At 37.7% G+C, this 19128-nt stretch overlaps 1 protein-coding gene across 1 annotated transcript in view; it reads right to left on the bottom strand.

Moving 5' to 3' along the window:
- Positions 1-19128, bottom strand: part of INTS4 (integrator complex subunit 4) — a 116573-nt gene that overhangs the window by 57174 nt on the left and 40271 nt on the right. The window contains exons 5-8 of the mRNA XM_025894321.2: positions 6408-6593; positions 5765-5815; positions 2232-2320; positions 1095-1215 (exon numbers count right to left, since the gene is read on the bottom strand). Of these exons, the coding sequence (XP_025750106.1) occupies positions 1095-1215; positions 2232-2320; positions 5765-5815; positions 6408-6593 (447 nt within the window). The remainder of the gene's footprint in view (positions 1-1094; positions 1216-2231; positions 2321-5764; positions 5816-6407; positions 6594-19128) is intronic.

The raw sequence follows: 19128 nt of genomic DNA on the forward strand, positions 1-19128 counted from the left end.
TTCATATAGTTTACATAGATAATTTTTTAGATTTACATAAATTTCAGATCCTGTGAGGTTCAAAAATGAAGTATTTGAATGACCCTGCCTTAAGGATTACTCTTCTAAACTGCCAACTCAGATGAAGATGTATCACTGAATTATCCCTCTAAAACATCCCCCTCACACATACACACACAGCACACTATAGATGCTCAATAAATGTTGAATGAAAGAATTTGAAGAATGATTGAATTGTTCTGAATTTTAAAATATTCACTAACTAAAACAAAGCTTTAAAATGTGAACTCAGGGACGCCTGGGTGGCTCAGTCGGTTAAACATCTGCCTTCAGCTCAGGTCATGATCCCAGGGTCCTGGGATCTCGTCCCGCATCGGGCTCGTTGCTCAGCGGGGAGCCTGCTTCTCCCTCTGCCTACTACTCCCCCTGCTTGTGTGTGCATGCACTCTTTCTCTTTGACAAATAAATAAATAAAATCTTTCCAAAAAAAAGTGAATTCAAAACTATAATCAGTAACGACTGGCTTGTTTAACTCTGTATTACAGACGAGCAAAATGATCTATAAGCAGGAAATACTGAAACCATCCAAATTCCTCGTTATTCCATGAAAATATTTTACACAAGTTTCATCAGTTACCCTATAAATACTGGTCTTGGGAGTGGGGCTATCACTGGATTTGTGTTCATACAGTTAGGTTCAAAGTATTTAGCCAACAATCTTACCAAGACGGGCAGAGCTGGGGGCCCTCAAAAGGGAAGCATCCAAAAAGAATCTCAGATTTTTTTTGGACATTTATATACATTTATATACATTTTTATAAACAGGTGCTTAGTAAAGCAACTATTTTTATTATTATTTTCCTTTTTCTTTAGGCCTTGGTTGTCTCATATGCTAACAAGGTTAAATGGCTCATCTTTAAAATTCTTTCTAGTTCTACAAGACTACTTCTCCATAGGAAAGTGGGCCATTTCTTTTTATTTTTAGAAATACTAGGGTTTCTAAAAGTGGATGATACCTGTCCCTATCTGTAGTTGCTCAAAACATTTGTACAAGTGTAACAGGCAACATGTTCATTAAAGAAAGTATAACTTACCAATAGCTTTGCAGCCTGAACTCGAACCACCCAGGAACCATCACTGACCATGTGACAAATTTTTCCAAACGCATCATCAACTAAGCGAATTTCTTCATTAGAAGAAGGAATTGGGACGATGCTAAATTAAAAGAAAAAACCACAAATGACTAAACATGAGCCTAAAGCTGCAAGTTCAATAAACTGAGAATGACCAATGAAAATTGGCACTCACACACACGCAAAATGACAAATGAGGAATTCAAATCCAAGAGTGATGGAATACATTTCAGAGTGAAGAAATCACTCTGGGAGTATGAAACAACACTTTTAGTTACACTGCAAATTGTCAGTGTCTTGAATACAAGTGTTTAGCCCATCAAAGGTTCAAAGATTTACAATGATACCAAAGACTAACTACCACAGAATATTTCCTATCTTTAAGAGTATTCTCTCCTATAATTGCATTGCTGTCAATATAGTAAATCATAGAATAAATCAATATAAAACATACTTGCAAATCTGATCCTAGAAGAGGCAATTTCCAATTAGTCCTTTCTTTTTTCTTTTTCTTTTTGTGGGGAATTTTTAGGTTACTAACTCATTCTGGTTTTCCAATTTTTAGCAGGCAGTTTAATGAAGAGGAAAAAAACTACTTCTTTTTCCTATAGAAGGAGCTCTTCTATAAAATAAAATAATATTTGTCTCTCTACTTCAAAGAATCATTGTGAGAATGATTTAATTACTATGAAAACACTTTTAATAAGGAAAACACTACATAAGGGATCATTATTCTCAAACTCACCTAGTATCTTTATCTGGCATTTGTATTTACTGAAATGGGCCTCAAACAATTTTAAAGATTAAAAAAAGAGTGGGAGGGGGTGCTAGATAGCACTTGAGAAAGACAATCCAATCTCTTCATTTATAGATGAGGAGGTTGGGGCTCAGAGAGGAAGTATCTTTCTCAGGGTATATGGAAAGTTCACAGCAGAGCTGAAAAACAAGCATCCTGATTATCAGGATCTGTACTTTCCCCCTGTTCCACAATGCTTTCTAGAAATCTAACCAACATTCCTTTTCTGGAGGAGGGCTTTTTGCATGATGGGAGAAGAATGGCTTAGCAATGAACAAAAGCTGGCTTACACCCACACTGACCTTTCAGGATAGAGCTGACTGACAACCCAGATAAGTTGGACTGCAGCACTACGCACTTGTTCATAGTCATCAGACAGCAATTTACAGGCCTGCAAACAAGAATTCCAAAAGTCTGTTAGTTCTGTGTCCTCCCAGGTGATATTCAAACCGTTTTCAAAATGAAGACAGGGTGGCTGGATAAGGATGCCAATCAAAATACTTGTGGGTAGTTTTAACTTCTTGAACCTTTGCCCAACAAAGAATTCCTGGCCTCTGTCAGCTGCTCTGGCTCTGTTCTGTGTTCTGACTCTTACCCCACGTCTGAAGGCAGAACCACACACTGACAGACAGCACAAAAGCCATCTAGAATAGCATCAATCCTAGCGAAGTCTGCTGGGATCCCAGAGTGCTACCCTCACAGGCTCAAATACCAAATATGGGTATTTTTCCCTTTCTGCAAAATCAAAGCACAAATTTCTGACTGACAACCTGAAAACTTAAGAACTCTAAATAAATGTGTAATTTTAATGCTAAGCTGCCAAAAGAGGCCAGATTTTTTTGCTTTCCTTTGGTCTGAAATGGAGTATCCCTACTCCACCTACATGGCAACACCCTAGACCTCACCAACAGCCAGAACTACTCCATTTCTAGAATCTGAAAATCCTATATTCCATGCTGTCATCAAAACATGTTACTCCATCAGCTCCTCCATTTCCATGAATTAATCCAACACATTTACTCTTTAGTCCCACTTAATCTACCTATCTGTTTAACAAGGGTTTCTCAACCTTGCTTTACTGACATTTTGGACTGTTCAATTCTTTGTTGTGAGGGGCTGTCCTCTACACGGTTAACATGTTTAGCAGCAACCCTGGTCTCTACCCACTGGATGGTCGTAGCACCACACCCTCTCCTTCTCCTCAGCAGTTGCAAAAGCCCAACATATCTCCACACTGCCAAATGTCCCCTGGAGAGTAAAATCACCCTGGTTGAGAACCAGTGCTTTAATCCCATCCTTTTTCTCCAAATGAGCCACCTTCTCCTTGCTCCATACCCTTCCATTACTTCAGTCCCGACAGCACCGTCAGCATTCACCATTTACAACCCCCTCAAGACTTCTGCTACAGCTGCTCTAAAAACCCAACAACTTCTCTATTGCTCACAAGGGTAGCAGAGCACTCGCAAAGACTACACTCTCCAGGGGATTGGTGGCTCATGATCTGGAACTTTATGGGCCCTACTCTGAAATCTTTTACACCCATGGTTTCCGCTTCCATTATCCAAGGCAGCTTGTCCTAACCTCCCCCACTAGGCCCTTACCCCACTTCCAGCCATAAGGCTACATGTTTATCAGAGAAAAATAAAAATTTTTAGGCACAAATTCTCCCAAGTATTCCACAACAGTTATGAATTCATTTATACCTGTATTCTCCCATACCTTGTTTCCTTGATGTCTGAGAAAAAAGTATCCTAATTCCTAATCCTTCTACTTTTACTATGGATCCCATTATCTCCTCACACAGGTCCTTCCTTACCATCCTCCAAAACAGGTCCTATTTGTGATTCTCTATTATAGCACCGTATTTATTTACTGCACTACTCACGTGCTATAATTATTGTGTTCATTTATTTGTTAATTGCCTGTCTCACCCAAGAGAATGTGAAGGGCATGGATCCTATCCAACAAGCTCAGTGTTGTACAACCAGCATTAGGTACTCATTAATATTTGCTGGATGAATCAGCTCATGAATTTGATTTTCTGCCTCAAGGAACTTACTCCACCATTTATGCCCCTTTGTCTTTTCTATCATCAATTTCTCCCCAAACACTGGCTCTCCCTTCAACACATAAACAAAGGTAGGAGCTATCTTCAAAATACAATGGAGATAAAACTTAAAAAAAAATAAAGTAAAATAAAATACAAAATAAAATAACAAAAAGCCCTCCCTTAATTCTATGCCCCTTTCTACCATCTTCCATCCTGCCACCTATTATAGCCAAGTTTATTTTTTTTTAAGTTTTTGTTTGTTTGTTTATTTAAGTTAGTAAGTAATCTCTACATCCAACGTGGGGCTCAAACTCACGACCCTGAGATCCAGAGTCGCATGCTCCTCCCACTGTGCCAGCCAGGAGTCCCTAGCCAAGTTTCTTTAAAGTATAGTCAATAATCCCTATTGAACTGCCTCACATCAACTGACCCTAATCTGGCTTCGACTCCCAGCACTCTTACTAATATTGCTCTCTTCAAACTCACTAACAGCTGCCTTGTTGCTAGGTCCAGTGGGTAGATTTCAGCCCTATTCTAGCAGACCTCTTACCAGCATCTGATACTGTTGACTATGAGAGCTCCCTCCTGCCTTTTCTGGAATATATTTTCCTCTTCCTCCAACTGGCTGCTCCTCAGCATCTTTCTTCTGTCTACCTCTTAAATGTGGGGCCTTACCCATGGCTTCCATGCTTGGTCTCTTTCACTCTTCTTACTCTCCCTAAACATCCACATGCCCCTAGACAGTGATGGCTTCAATTACCTACCTCCAGCTCTGATCTCTCCTGAATTCCAGACCTTCACAACTATCTATAGCCTGGAATTTTCCTCACGGATTTCCCATCAACCCTTCAAACTAACATAAACAAAACCGGTATGTACCTAATGATGGTACCTAATTCAACCTCCTATCTCAAACACTCCAACATTCCATCCTCACTCCCTTGAGGACCTCATCATTGCTTGCCTAGTTAACTGACATGGTCTTATGCCATTAAACATCTAAATCATCTAACTAACTTCTGAGTCCTAAGTTTCCTTTAATTATTTGGCTTCCCACAGAGTTTTCCTATAGGGAGAGAAGGTGATGGTCACACCAACATAATCATTCTGAGCTCATTCTATTTCATTTTGTAAAATAATAAACTTGGTTTACACATCAGTCACAGGGGTTTAACTAATTGCCATCTTCCTCTGAAAGACAAAACCATTCTTGGTGCAAAATCTGGCTTCTGACATGGATTTAGATTGCTTGTCTCTATATTCATTCAATTATTCTACAAGAGAAATACCACCTTGTAAGGCCTTTTCCTTAGGCAGTCGGATCAGCTTCTCCTAGTGATACTACAACTTCATTGTGCCTTTCTTTACCAATACTACAACTACCGTGAATATTTTTTCATAGGGTCCCATGGTCTTGGTCACCCTCCTCCAGAAATGCTCTAGTATGTCAAGTATGGTACCCAGAATTGACTTCATGTTTGGCCCAACCAGAGATCAGTGACACCACCATTTCCTTATTCTGAATACTATACTTCTCTTTGTGTCCTCTGGTATTCATACTGAGCTACCCAAATCCTCCTTAAAGTCCTTTTTACATATATTAGTGCTATTCAATTATATATCCTCCATCCTCTTATTAAAATGTATGTTTTGGATACAACTTCACATTCATCCCAATTAATGTTGTCAGTTGCTATTCTATGTTTTCAAATTCTGACAACTAGTTTGCCACTCCCCCAGCTTCATATCCCACCTCCCCTTCTAGACAGTAATCATTTAAGGTACCTGATTATAAATTGTTTGGTGTAATTTCAGTCCTCTTTCATGGAGCTGCAACTAGATAATAAAAATATAGTTTAAGTATTTGGGGAAAAAAAAGATCAATATTCCCAATGTCTCATATATTTTCCCCCATTATATCAGATCAACATAGTTCCCATTAGCCAAAATCAGTGCTACATAAATAAGAAATCTGGTTGAAAACATTTCAGTAGAACACTCAGAGATTTAATAAATCTAATCCATCTAGTGTCCCAAGGGGATATTAGAAAAATATTCAATAATGACAAGAAGGCTGAAGAAGAAATGGTTAACACCACCTCCCCCTACAAAGCACCACCCCCCTCCAGGGACCTGGAGGAGGGATGTGACTCGGTATTGTAACAGGTGTAAGTTGTACCCTCCATGTTTCAGAAATATGGGTGAAAGCAACCCAAATATGGGTGAAAGCAGAAGGGCCCAAAGAAAAGCACACCTGCTATACAAGGAATGTGTGCCTTTGAGTCCTGTGATGCCACCATGACATTCCTCCAAGTGTGCATACAGTATATTCTAGGGTGGTTCAGAAAGCATCCAACAGTAGCCATGAACTTAAAAAAAAATGAAACAAACAAAACTGTCACCATTTAGGTTGCATGATCATGTTTACCATGGCTTTTATAGCTGCTGTTCTGACACGTGGGTCTTGGTCACTGAAGTAATCCCCTATAATCTTCTGGACATCTCTGACAGCTAGGCCTTCTCCATCTTTTGTGACACTTTTCTCCAAAGACCCAAGATTGCCAAGTAATTGCAGGCACTTATTTCTTACACCATGGGAGGTATCTGTGAGGTGCTATAAAAAGAAGAGAACAAAAGGACATGATTAAGATAGCTTAAACTAAACAAAAAACCAGAAGCAAAAGAAGTATCAACTGTAGGAATGACTTCAAACACTACATTCTCACCGCAGTCTCTCTAGGATCATGTTACTTGAGTATGTTCTTCCAAAAGAACCACAAGTCCTTTAAAAATAAGATCACCAATTGTTCATCACTGCATTCCCAACAGCTAGCACTTTGCCTTGTTAAGAGAAAGTACTTTAAAAATGGCCTCTAAGTTGCATTTTATATGCTATCAAATCTAAAATCAAAATAAAAATTTATAAATGTTTAAAACTTTTAATATTCAGGGGCGCCTGGGTGGCTCAGTCGTTAAGCGTCTGCCTTCAGCTCAGGTTGTGATCCCAGGGTCCTGGGATCGAGCCCCACATTGGGCTCCCTGCTCAGCAGGAAGCCTGCTTCTCCCTCTCCCACTCCCCCTGCTTGTGTTCCCTCTCTCGCTCTCTCTGTCAAATAAATAAATAAAGTCTTAAAAAAAAAACTTTTAATATTCATACAGAAAAATGCAAAAAGCTTAAGCATACAGCTCAATGACTTCACAAAATGAACACACATACAACAAGCACCCAGATAAAAAACGAGAACATGACCAACACCCCAGAAACCCCTCGACGCCCTGCAACTACTCCACTACCATCAAAAATAGCCACTACCTTGACTTGTAACACACAGATTTATTTTGCCTATTTCTATACTTGGTAAAATCAAATAGTGTCTGGCCTCTCTTGTTTAATATTATGTTTTTAATATTCATCCATAGTATGGCATATAGCAGTGGTTCATTCATTTTCATTACCATGTAGTATTCCCTTTGTGAATACACCACAATCCACTGTTGGTAGATATTTGGTTTTTTCTCCAGTTTTTAGCTATTTTTTTTTTAAGGTTGATTTATTTATTTCAGAGACAGAGACAGAGAGAGGAGAGAGAGCACACAAGCATAAGCAGCGGGAGGGTAAAGGGCAGGGGAGAAGCAGACTCCCCACTAAGCAGGGAGTCCAACATGAGGCTCAACCCCAGGACCCTGAGATCATAACCCGAGCCGAAGGCAGACGCTTAACTGACTGAGCCACCCAGGTGCCCCAAGTTTTTGGCTATTCTTATTAAAGCTACCATGACTGTGGTAGCTTGAATGTGGCTTCTGTTGGATATAAACTTGACTGGAATTGCTGGGTCACAGGACATGTATATGTTCAGCTTAAAAAGACAATACCAAGTAGCAAACAGTTTTCCAAAGCAGTTGTACTAATTTAACTAATTTACACTTCCACCAGTGATGCACAGTGTTCCAGTTGTGCCACATCCTTGTCAACACTTAAGTACTGTCAATCTATTTCATGTTAGCTCTTCTCACCAGTATTTTTAACAAATTATCAGTTATCTATTGCTATACCTAGTCCAATGCTACTGAAATAAGCTATTTGCATAATGCTGTAATGGGAACTAAAAATACTTTAAAGAAATGAGGTTGTACAGTACATGATAATATGGCATGGAACTCTGACTTTTAAATTTTTTAGACCCACTATAAGAAATATCCATTATACTGCAACATAGTATTCACATACAAATACATATATAGAGAGTTTAACAAAACATTACTTACCCTTACATCTTGTGATATACTCTGATATTTTAATTCTATTTTGATTTTCAAAAAAATACTAATCATGATGGAGTGCCTAGCTGGCTCAGTAGAGCAGATGACTCTTCATCTCAGGATTGTTAAGTTCAAGCCCCACATTGTGCATAGACATTATTTAAAAATAAAATGAAAAAAAATACTCATCATGGCCTATAAAACTGATTGCATTACCCACCAATGGATCACAATGCTCAGTTTCAAAGACACTGGTATAGAGAAAAGTGAATGGGACGTGAAGTTTTAAAATCTGGGTTCACAGAGCTCTTTACAGAAATGGTTAGTTTCAGGACTGGAGCAAGGAATATGTAAGAGCCTGGGACACCTTGCACCAGAAAGCAAGAAAGACATCAAGGACTAACGGAGTCCAGATCAAAAGAACAAAGAAACCAGTAAATAGGGCATTTTCCACGGTCAACATTGACATTACACCAAAAGAAAGCAATCAAACAAATCCAGAATGTATTCTATAAGACCAATGACCCAGTTTCTTCAATAAATTTATGGCATTTAAAGAAAAAATAAAAACAAAAGGGGGAACTGTTACTGATTAAAAAAAATTAACAGACTATCCAAATGCAATATATAGGTCTTTTTGGCAGCTAATCCAAAAGAAACCAACTATAAAAAGATATGATTAATGCAATTAAGGAAATTTTAATATGAATTGGTATGAACTGATATAGAGTAACTGTTAATAATTGCATCATGGCTATATTTTTAAAAATTATCAGTTATAGATATATACTGAAGTATTAATGATTTAAATAACATGATGTCAACGATTTCCTTTAAGCACTAGAGCAAAATAAAAATACTGGAGCAGACAACAAAAAGTGAGAGGAGAAAAATCTATGAAAAAGACTGTACAGTATAAAAAAATTGTCAAATGTACACTTAAAACTGGAAATAACAGTAAACCTGCAATTTCCATAATATAGTGTGTGTGTATTCAAATTTCAGCTCTGACTCATGATATGTGTAAATCAGTCAAGAGTCAAGTCACCTCTCAGAGCCTCACTTCCTCATCTATAAAGGACAATAATAGCTGCCTCAGCTAACTTACAGGGTTATCATGAGGCTCCAATAGGGATATAAATGTACAAAAAAAACAAAAAACAACTTGATATACTATAAGCTTAATAAGATTATTAGCTATTGATACCATAATCTAAAATAGTAAGAAAGATAGGTGGTCACAGATAAAATATCATATGGTTTCATTACAAGGTAACTACATATATAAATGTCAATACAAAAAAGTATCTTTAGATAATCCCTTCAAGTTCAAATTTTCCAGGATTTTTTACCTATAAATGAAATTACTGATTTGAAATCACAACAGTCTCTGGAAGTACACTCAATAATCACCCATTTCCCTCCACCGGCCTTTATTTGCCAATCCCCTATTTTACAGGACCATAAGGATTAAGTGATATGTCTAAAAACACACAGATAATTTAGTGGAAGAGCTGATACTGAACACTCCTTTTTTTTTTTTTTTTAAGATTTTACTTATTTATTTGACAGAGAGAGGCACAGAGAGAGAGGAAACACAAGCAGGGGGAGTAGGAGAGGGAGAAGCAGGCTTCCCGATAAGCAGGGAGATCCCATATGACCTGAGCCGAAGGCAGATGCTTAATAACTGAGACACCCAGGTGCCCTTGAACACTCTTGATACCCACTCAGTCCAGAGCTTGTTTCCCCACTCAGCTGCATAAATAACTTCATGATTTTGAAAGTTTTGCTCACTATGCACAAAGTTGGGCATTTGCACCTTAAATACTTTAAAAGCTCCACAATACCTGTTTTCCTCAAATTTATTTATACAGTTACTCCCAAATACCACTAGTCTCCAGCATGAAGATCACTCCAGTTTCTAATTACTACATGATAAACATACTGACACTGAATTAATAACCAATTCTTGTGATTAGCTAACCAGGCTACCAATACTTTGTATAAGTAATACACACACACACACACACACACACACACACGCACGCACTGAACAAATGGGAAGATGTATCAGATAAGTAAATATATTATAGCTGATTCTGGAGCTAAAATAGAGAAAGTACAAGATGAACCTGGAGGGCGCCTGGGTGGCTCAGATGGTTAAGCGTCTGCCTTTGGCTCAGGTCATGATCCCAGGGTCCTGGGATCGAGTCCCGCATCGGGCTCCCTGCTCCTTGGGAGCCTGCTTCTCCCTCTGCTTCTCTCTCTCTCTCTCTCTCTCCCTCCCTCTCTCTCTCTCTCCATCTCTCATGAATAAATAAATAAAATCTTTAAAAAAAAAAAAAGATGAACCTGGATTATTTTGTTGTGCCAGAAAAGAAGGAAGTATTCAAAGAAAACAGAAGTCAAAAGAACACAGAAGCCAGCTTAAAGGGGCCCCTATTTGGCCAAATCAGGAAATTTGTTTTTGTTCTTGTTGTTTTTCAAATCAGGAAAATGTGAACATCAGGGTGAATATAGTAACAGACTATGATCCACTGAATAAACAAGGAATCTGTGAGTTTGTAACTGATATAAACAAGCTGAAAGTTTGATAACAGAATATTTACATAGTCTCAAAGTACCACACGACAAAATACTTAGTCATCAAAAGGAATGAGTAACTTTACAGTGAAAAAATGTGACAGACACTATCTTAACCAAGTGATCAAAGTTAACATCATTAGTAATAGGACAAATCAAAATCACCTAACAGGATGCAATAAGAGCATCACATCTGTGATATTCCTGCCAAAGGTGGTAACTTAAACCTAATTATGAGAAAATATCAGACAAATCCAAATTTAGGAAGTTTCTACAAAATACCTATCCTATAATTTTCAAAAATGTCAACGTCATAAAATCAAGTAATGACAGGAATTATTCCAGATTGAAGGAGACTAATGAGATGTGACTAAAATGCAACATGTGGTTCTGAACTGGATCCTTTACCAACAAAAGACATGATTGGTACAAATAGTGAAATCTGAGTGAGGTCTGAGGATCAAATGGTAGCATATGTTGATGTTAATGTCCTCTTGATGATCATACTGAAGTTATGTAGGAAAATATCTTTTTTTTAAAGATTTTTATTTATTTAATTGACAGAGAGAGAGAGAGAGAGAGGGAACATAGAGAGTGGGAGTGGGAAAGAGAGATACAGGCTTCCCGCCGAGCAGGGAGCCCGACGTGGGGCTCGATCGCAGGACCCTGGGATCATGACCTGAGCTGAAGGCAGTTGCTCAACCAACTGAGCCACCCAGGGGCCCCAGGAAAATATCTTTTTTACAGATAATATACAATGAAGTACTCAGGAGTAATGGGGCATTATGTTAGCTACTTATTCTAAAATAGTTTACAAAAAAACAAAGTTCTCTATAACTGGACTTGCAATTTTTCTGCAACTTTGAGACTTAAAAAAATTAACAGTCTAAATACACACAAGAAAAAATAAAATAGCCATACTGTTTCATAAACATTAGAAAAATAGGGGCGGCTGGCTGGCTCAGTCAGTAGAGTGTGTGACTCTCTTGGGGTCATAAGTTCAAGCCCCATGTTGGGTACAGAGATTACTTAAAAATAAAATCTTGGGGTGCCTGGGTGGCTCAGTTGGTTGAGCATCCAACTCTTGGTTTTGGATCAGGTCATGGTCTCATGGATGGTGGGATCAAGCCCCAAATCGGACTCCACACTCAGCAGGGAGTCTGCTTGAAGATTCTCTCCCTCTGCCCTTCCCGCTGTGTGTGTGCATGCATGCTCTCTCTCTCAAATAAATCTTTTTAATTTTTTTTCAAGATTTTTTTTATTTATTTGACAGAGAGAGACACAGCGAGAGAGGGAACACAAGCAGGGGGAGTGGGAGAGGGAGAAGCAGGCTTCCCGCGGAGCAGGGAGCCCAAAGTGGGGCTTGACCCCAGGACCCTGGGATCATGACCTGAGGTGAAGGCAGACACTTGAGGACTGAGCCACCCAGGCACCCCTCAAATAAATAAATCTTTTTTAAATAAATAAAATCTTAAAAAAAAGAAAAATATTACATTATCCATAAGAAAAGTGTATTTTTAAGAACATAAAAAGAGGCAGCAATAATAGAACCACACCCAAACAGGTTCAGAGAATGCCTCAAGGAAGTGTAGGAAGCTTTGCAGACAAAGTGGATTCCATAAATTGTTTCATCTCTTGTCTTGAGAGGCAAAGTAGCATAGCTGAATGAACAGGGACTTAAGTCAGACAGACCTAGGTTTGATTGCTGGCCGTTACGTAGTATCTATGTGATCTTCACTAAACCCCACAAGTTTGTCTTTTTTTAAGATTTTATTTATTTATTTGAGAGAGAGAGAGCAGGATAGCACAAGCAGTGGGAGCAGCAGAGGGAGAGGGAGAACCAGGCCCCCTGCCTAGCAGGGAGCCCGATGCGGGGCTCGAACCCAGCACGATCATGACCTGAGCCGAAGGCAGTCACTTAATCAACTGAGCCACCCAGGCGCCCCATAAACCTCACAAGCTTTTATAGAAATCCTTACTTTGTAAAAATAGGAATAATATCTCCTACTATGAAGTTTTGTGGTGAGTATACTAAATGAATTCATTTAAGAATTACTGTATGGGAGCGCCTGGGTGGCTCAGTCGGTTAAGCATCCAACTCTTGATTTCAGCTCAGGTCATGATCTCAGGGTTGTGGGATCCAGCCCTGTGATGAGCATGGAGCCTGCTTGGGATTCTCTCTCTCCCTCTCCCTCTGCCTCTCCCCCTGTGCCCTTGCACTCACTCACTCTCGCTTTCTCGCTCTCTCCCCCCACACCCCCACAAAAAGAATTACTGTATGTGCAATTAGCTAATAGTGTCTGGGACATAATAGACATTCAGTAAGTACAAGTGCCTAGCATAGTGCCTAGCACTTAGCATGTACTTAAAAAAAAAAAAAAACCTACTTAAAAAGAGGAGAGGGGTGCCTGGGTGGCTCAGTCGTTAAGCATCTGCCTTTGGCCCAGGTCATGATCCCAGAGTCCTGGGATCAAGCCCCACATCGGGCTCCCTCCTCCGCGGGAAGCCTGCTTCTCCCTCTCCCTCTCCCTCTGCTTGTGTTCCCTCTCTCACTGTGTCTCTCTGTCAAATAAATAAATAAAATCTTTAAAAAAAAAGAAGAGAAGGAGAACGGGCAAGGAAAAGAAGACCAAGTGATGGCCAAAAAAAAAAAACCCCAGAAAATAGAGAAGGGTCAGAGGTAAGGGTGGGCACCTGGATGAAATAGGTCTGCTGATCTAGAACACACAAGCATGAACTTTCTAGTGACGGCTATCTGACAACAGGGCAGTCTGTCATGAAAGGTAGAGAGCACCTGTTACTGGCTCACACCAGAATGCTCCCAGAGAAGATTCCTGAATTAAGCAGGGACCTAGACTAGGTGAGAAGCTATGTCCCATGTGGATATGGGATGGGCAGGTAGGCTTACTCGGAGAAGAGAACAAAGGATAGATACCTGGGGAGAAAGCCACTATGCTGAGGGTGTGGTGCTCAGAAACAGAACCTCTCATTATAAAAATGGTTCCCTCAAACATTTTAGATCAGAGTTAATTCTTGCCTCCAAGTTATTCAGGCTGCAAAAATGTGAAACATACACTTCTGTCCTCAGAACGTCTTATATATAAAGCTCAAAATTAACAATCAAATTAAGACAGTGAAACTGAGAAATTATGAGAAACTTTAGATATGAAGCTGACAATGACTCTGTCAGTTAATAAAGCAGGATTTTTTTTAACAAACCATTTTAATATGAAAACATCATTTCTCATAACTAAACTGTTGACTGACCCACCAGCCCCTGAAGGTTGCTTCCACTGTAACAAATACTTTATCTGATTTTCAAACAACAAACTGAAACCTTCCTGCTTCTATTATGGTAACCAGGCAACACTGCTATATAACCAGCCTATTACTGCACACTGAGTTTTAGGCCAAAAGACAGTGAAAGTCCAAATCACACCCTCAGGGCAGCAATTACAGTTCTATGATGTCCGTCCCATACAGGTCACTTCTTGCATCACACCATCATCACTAATGGCTGCCTAATGTGTCTGCTCTGCAGATGATGCTATTTTGGTGTTATACCCAGGCTGCTAAAGTGACGTCATTTTCATGTTAATGGAGTGAGTAAGCAAACCACATCCCCAATAATAAGAGCAGTCTGTGTCAAAAATAAGCTCAACCAACCAGTTTAAAACTATTGCTACAGGGGGAAAAAAAAATCAATGGCTAAGTATATCAAGAAAATCTGAGAATGAAGTTCCTTAAGTAAGACAAAAATAACTTAATGACTCATTCAATTTCAATATGGATTGTTTTCAAGCAGACAAAAATTCAGTGTACTTTGTATGCAAATGATTTTGACAGATATACTCTCCTAACAAACCATACATAATATCTGAGTAGAATTTTCTAAATGTTAAAATGCTATATGCCTTTTAAGAGTTTACTATACTTATGCCACAGAATTAAAAGAACAGAAAAGAAACAGAGAGATTGGATGAAAAGGTGAGATGGAGACAGACAAGAATTAAAAATAGGCTCTAAGAAAGCCTTATACAAAAAAATGACAAGAATATTTGTTCTACTGGAAAAATCTTCATAGATAGGAAGGAAAGCAGATCTCCAACTTCAGTTGTACAGACTCGATGTATGAAAAGAATATTAATTTCCTAGCCAAATCTGTGAACCAAATCTTTTCAAATGAGGATTAGTTGTACAATGTACCTCAAAGGATTACTGACAGGATAAAATGAGATGAACTTTGAAGAGTTAAGAGTACTTGAAGGCATGACTTTCTTCCTACTGTGAAACAAAAAATATGGCAGATTCGTACCCTGTATTTGAAAGACATATAAAGGAACAATCTGAACTTCAAACAATAATAATGATAGAAATGGATTATAATATATTGAATAAAATGAGAGAGACACAGGAAAGAAGGGAGGGAGGGAAAGATTTATTTACAGTAGTATGTCAACTAATAAGGAATAAGAGTTAGAAAATCATGATTTTGCAATGACCAGAGTATCAACTGACTCAGCAAAATTTATTAGTAGTCTCCAAAATAGTAAAAATTTGATGGGGAAGAGAATATTTACATTAACTCAAAATATCTCCCACAAATCACTTATTAATCATAGGAAGAATTGTAATTCTACAACAAAAAACCTGGTAGTCATCACCTTAACCAATCATCAAAGTTAACAACATCAATAATGAGTCAAACCTCATCTGTGCCTTATAATATGATAAACTGAGAACAAATATTATTTATGTGGTATTCCTGCCAAAATATATAACCTGAATCTAAAGAGAGGAAATACAGATTATACAGACTGAACAGATAAACACAGATTAAAAGATATTCTGTAATAAATGGTCTATATTCTTCAAAAATGTCAAGGTCATGAAAGACAAAGACAGGCTGAAGGACCTTTCCAAATTATGAAGAGGGATGAAAACTAAATGCATTCTGTGACCCTGAACCAGAAAAGAAAAATTTATATGAAGGATAATATTGGGACAATCAGTAGAATTTGAATAAAGGTTGAGATTAGTGTTAGTATTGTACCAGGTTAAATTTCCTGATTTTCAGAATTGCATTACATTTATAAAAATTACATCTTTTTTTTAAAGATGTATTTATTTCAGAGACAGAATGCGCGTGCGTGCGGGGGGGGGGGGAGTGGCGGGGACAGGTGCAGAGGAAGAGAATCTTAATCAGGTTCACACCCAGCGTGGACCCCCACACAGGGCCAGATCTCACGACCCTAAGATCATAATCTGAGCCAAAATCAAGAGTTGGATGCTTAACTGAATGAGCCACCCAGGTGCCCCCAAATTATATCCTTCTTAAGAAATACACTTAAGTATTTAAGTACTACTTTAGTGGAAAAGGGGCATTATGACTGCAATTTATTGTTATATGGTTCAGGAAAAAATAATACATATATACACAGTGATAATGATAAAGCAAATGTGGGAAAATGTTAACTATCAGTTAATCAGGAAGAAGGATATATGGAAATTCTTTACATTATTATTATTATTATTATTATTATTATTATTATTATTATTATTATTTTAAGTAGGCTCCATGCCCAGCATGGAGCCCAACACAGAGCTTAAACTCACAACCCTGAGATCAAGACCTAAGCTGAAATCAAGAGTCTGTCACCCAAACAACTAAGCCACCCAGGCAGCTGTACACTGTTTTACAACTTGGGGGATAAGTTTGAAATTGCTGAGGTGTCTGGATTTTGTCCCAACCCAATACCCTCCCAGAATTCTCTTTCTCAGTGAAAGGCATCTAGCATCTTGCTAAGGACTGGGGGAGAGGGGAGAATGGGAAGTTACTCTTTAACTCATAAAGTTTCAGTTTTGCAAAGTGAAGAGATGGGTGAAGAATGATGGTGATGGTGGCATAAGAGAATATACTTAATGCCACTGAACTGTACACTTTAAAATGATTACAATGGTAAATTTTATGTTATGTGTGTTTTTTTAAATTTTAAAAAATTTATTCACTTTATTTTAACTAAAAAAATTCATGTATTTTACCATAATTAAAAAAATTTTTAACAAAAAAGTTAAATATAAGTTTAATGGCCCTGCCATTTCATTCCCAGAATAAACAGACCCAAAACTGAACTGAAAATATTCTTCCGACCAAAACTTGTAAACAAATATTGAGAGCATTATTCACAACAGCCAAAGAAACAATAGAAATGTTGAAAGATTCACCACAATTCAAATTCAAAGGGTGAATTCTTATAGTAACAGCTTTATTGAAATATAACTTGCACACCACACAATTCATCCAGCTAATGTACACAATTCAATGGTCTTTGGTATATTTATGTATGGGTACAATTATCATCACAGTTAATTTTCCAACATTTTCATCATTTCAAAGAGATGCCCTTTTGCTACCAACCCCATATCCCTCTATTTATCCCAGCTCTAAGTACCTACCTACTAATCAACTATCTGTTAGATTTACCCATTACGGAAATTTCATATAGACAGAATCATATATGTTAGTTTTTTGTAACTAGCTTCTTTCACTCGACATGTTTTCAAGATTCATCCAGTTGTAGTGTATATTAATATTTCATTCCTTTTTATGGTCAAAGAATATTCCACTGTATTTTGTTGATCCATTCATCAGTTGCTGAGATGGTCATTTGGGTTGTTTCCACCTTTTCAGTATTATGAATATTGCTGCTATAAACATTTATGTACAAATTTTGTGTGAAGATGCTTCAGTTCTCTTGATAGATACCTACAAGTGGAATTGCTGGATCATATAGTAAGCCTGTATCTTCAATTTTTTGAGGAACTGCGGAACTATTTTCTAAAGCAGCTGAGGCATTTTACATTGCCACCAGAAATGGAGGAGAGCTCCAATTACTCCAAATCCTCACCAAAACTTGGTATGGTCAAGTATAGTATAACCATCCAAAGGTGTGAAACAGCATCTCACTGTGGTTTTGATTTGTATTTGCTGAGCATCGTTTTGTGTTTATTGGCTACTTGTATATCTTCTTTGGAGAAATGCCTATTAAGATCCTTTGCCCATTTTTAAATTGTTATTTGTATTTTTATTGTTCGGTTGTAAGAGATCTTTATATAGTCTAGACATTAGACATATAATTTGCAAATATTTTTTCCCATTCTGTGGACTGTCTTCACTTTCTTGATAGTGTCTTTCCAGTCACAATTCTTCAATTTTGATGAAATCCAATTTATCTATTTTTTCTTTTGTTCCTTGTGCTTTTGTCGTATCTAATAATCCACTGCCAAACCCATGGTGATGAAAATCTACAGCTATGTTTTCTTCTAAGAAGTTTATAGTTTTAGCTGACATATTTAGGTCTTTGATACATTTTGAGTTAATTTTTACATATGGTGTTAGTTAAGTTTCCAAATTAATTCTTTTGCAGGTGGATATCAAGTTGTCCCAGCACCACATGTTGAATAGACTGTTCTTTCTCCATTGAATGGTATTGGTATCCTTTCAAAAAATCAGTTGACCAAAGATACATGGGATTAATTTTGGGTTCTCAATTCTATTTCACTGATCTTTACATGTACCTATTGGTGCTTAGTTAAGTTTTTGAAATCTGCTAGTGTACCTGTTACTGGGTTCTTCTTTTCCAAGACTGTTTTGGCTATCTTGGTTCCCTTTGAAAATCCATATAGTTTTCAAATACAAGTTTTGGACTTCTTTTATTAAATGTATTAGTATTTTATTAGTTTTGATGCTACAATAAATGGATTTTCTTAATTTCATTTTCATTTTGCTCATTGCAAATATAGAGAAATACAATTGATTTTTTAATACATTCATATTGTATCCTGCAACCTTCCCTAACTTGTTTACTTCTAATAGTTTTTAAATGGATTCCTTAGAATTTTTTTATATATAAGGTCATGTCATGTGAACAGACAGGGATAGTTTTACATCTTCCTTCCCAGGACTGATGCCTTTTATTTCCTTTTCTTGCCTAAGTGCCTTGGCTAGAACCTCCAGTACAATGCAGAATAGACATAAGACACAAGAACATAGCTGTTTTGTTCCTGATCTTAGGTGGGGAAGGCATCCAATCTTTCACTATTAGTATGTTAGCTGTCAGTTTTTCACAGACGGCCTTTATCAGGCTGAAGAAGTTCTATTCTACTCCCAGGCTTTTTTTTAAGTGTTTTTATAATGAAATTATATTGAATCTTGTCAAATGCTTTTTCTAAATCTATTCTGAGATGATCATGGAATTTTGTCCTTTATTCTTTTTTTAATTTAGTTTCAGATGTTGAACCAATTT

This window comes from Callorhinus ursinus, unplaced genomic scaffold (genome assembly GCF_003265705.2).
Source record: "Callorhinus ursinus isolate GAN/ISIS: 27379988/994484 unplaced genomic scaffold, GSC_fseal_2.0 scaffold35, whole genome shotgun sequence".
Taxonomy (NCBI): Eukaryota; Metazoa; Chordata; class Mammalia; order Carnivora; family Otariidae; genus Callorhinus; species Callorhinus ursinus.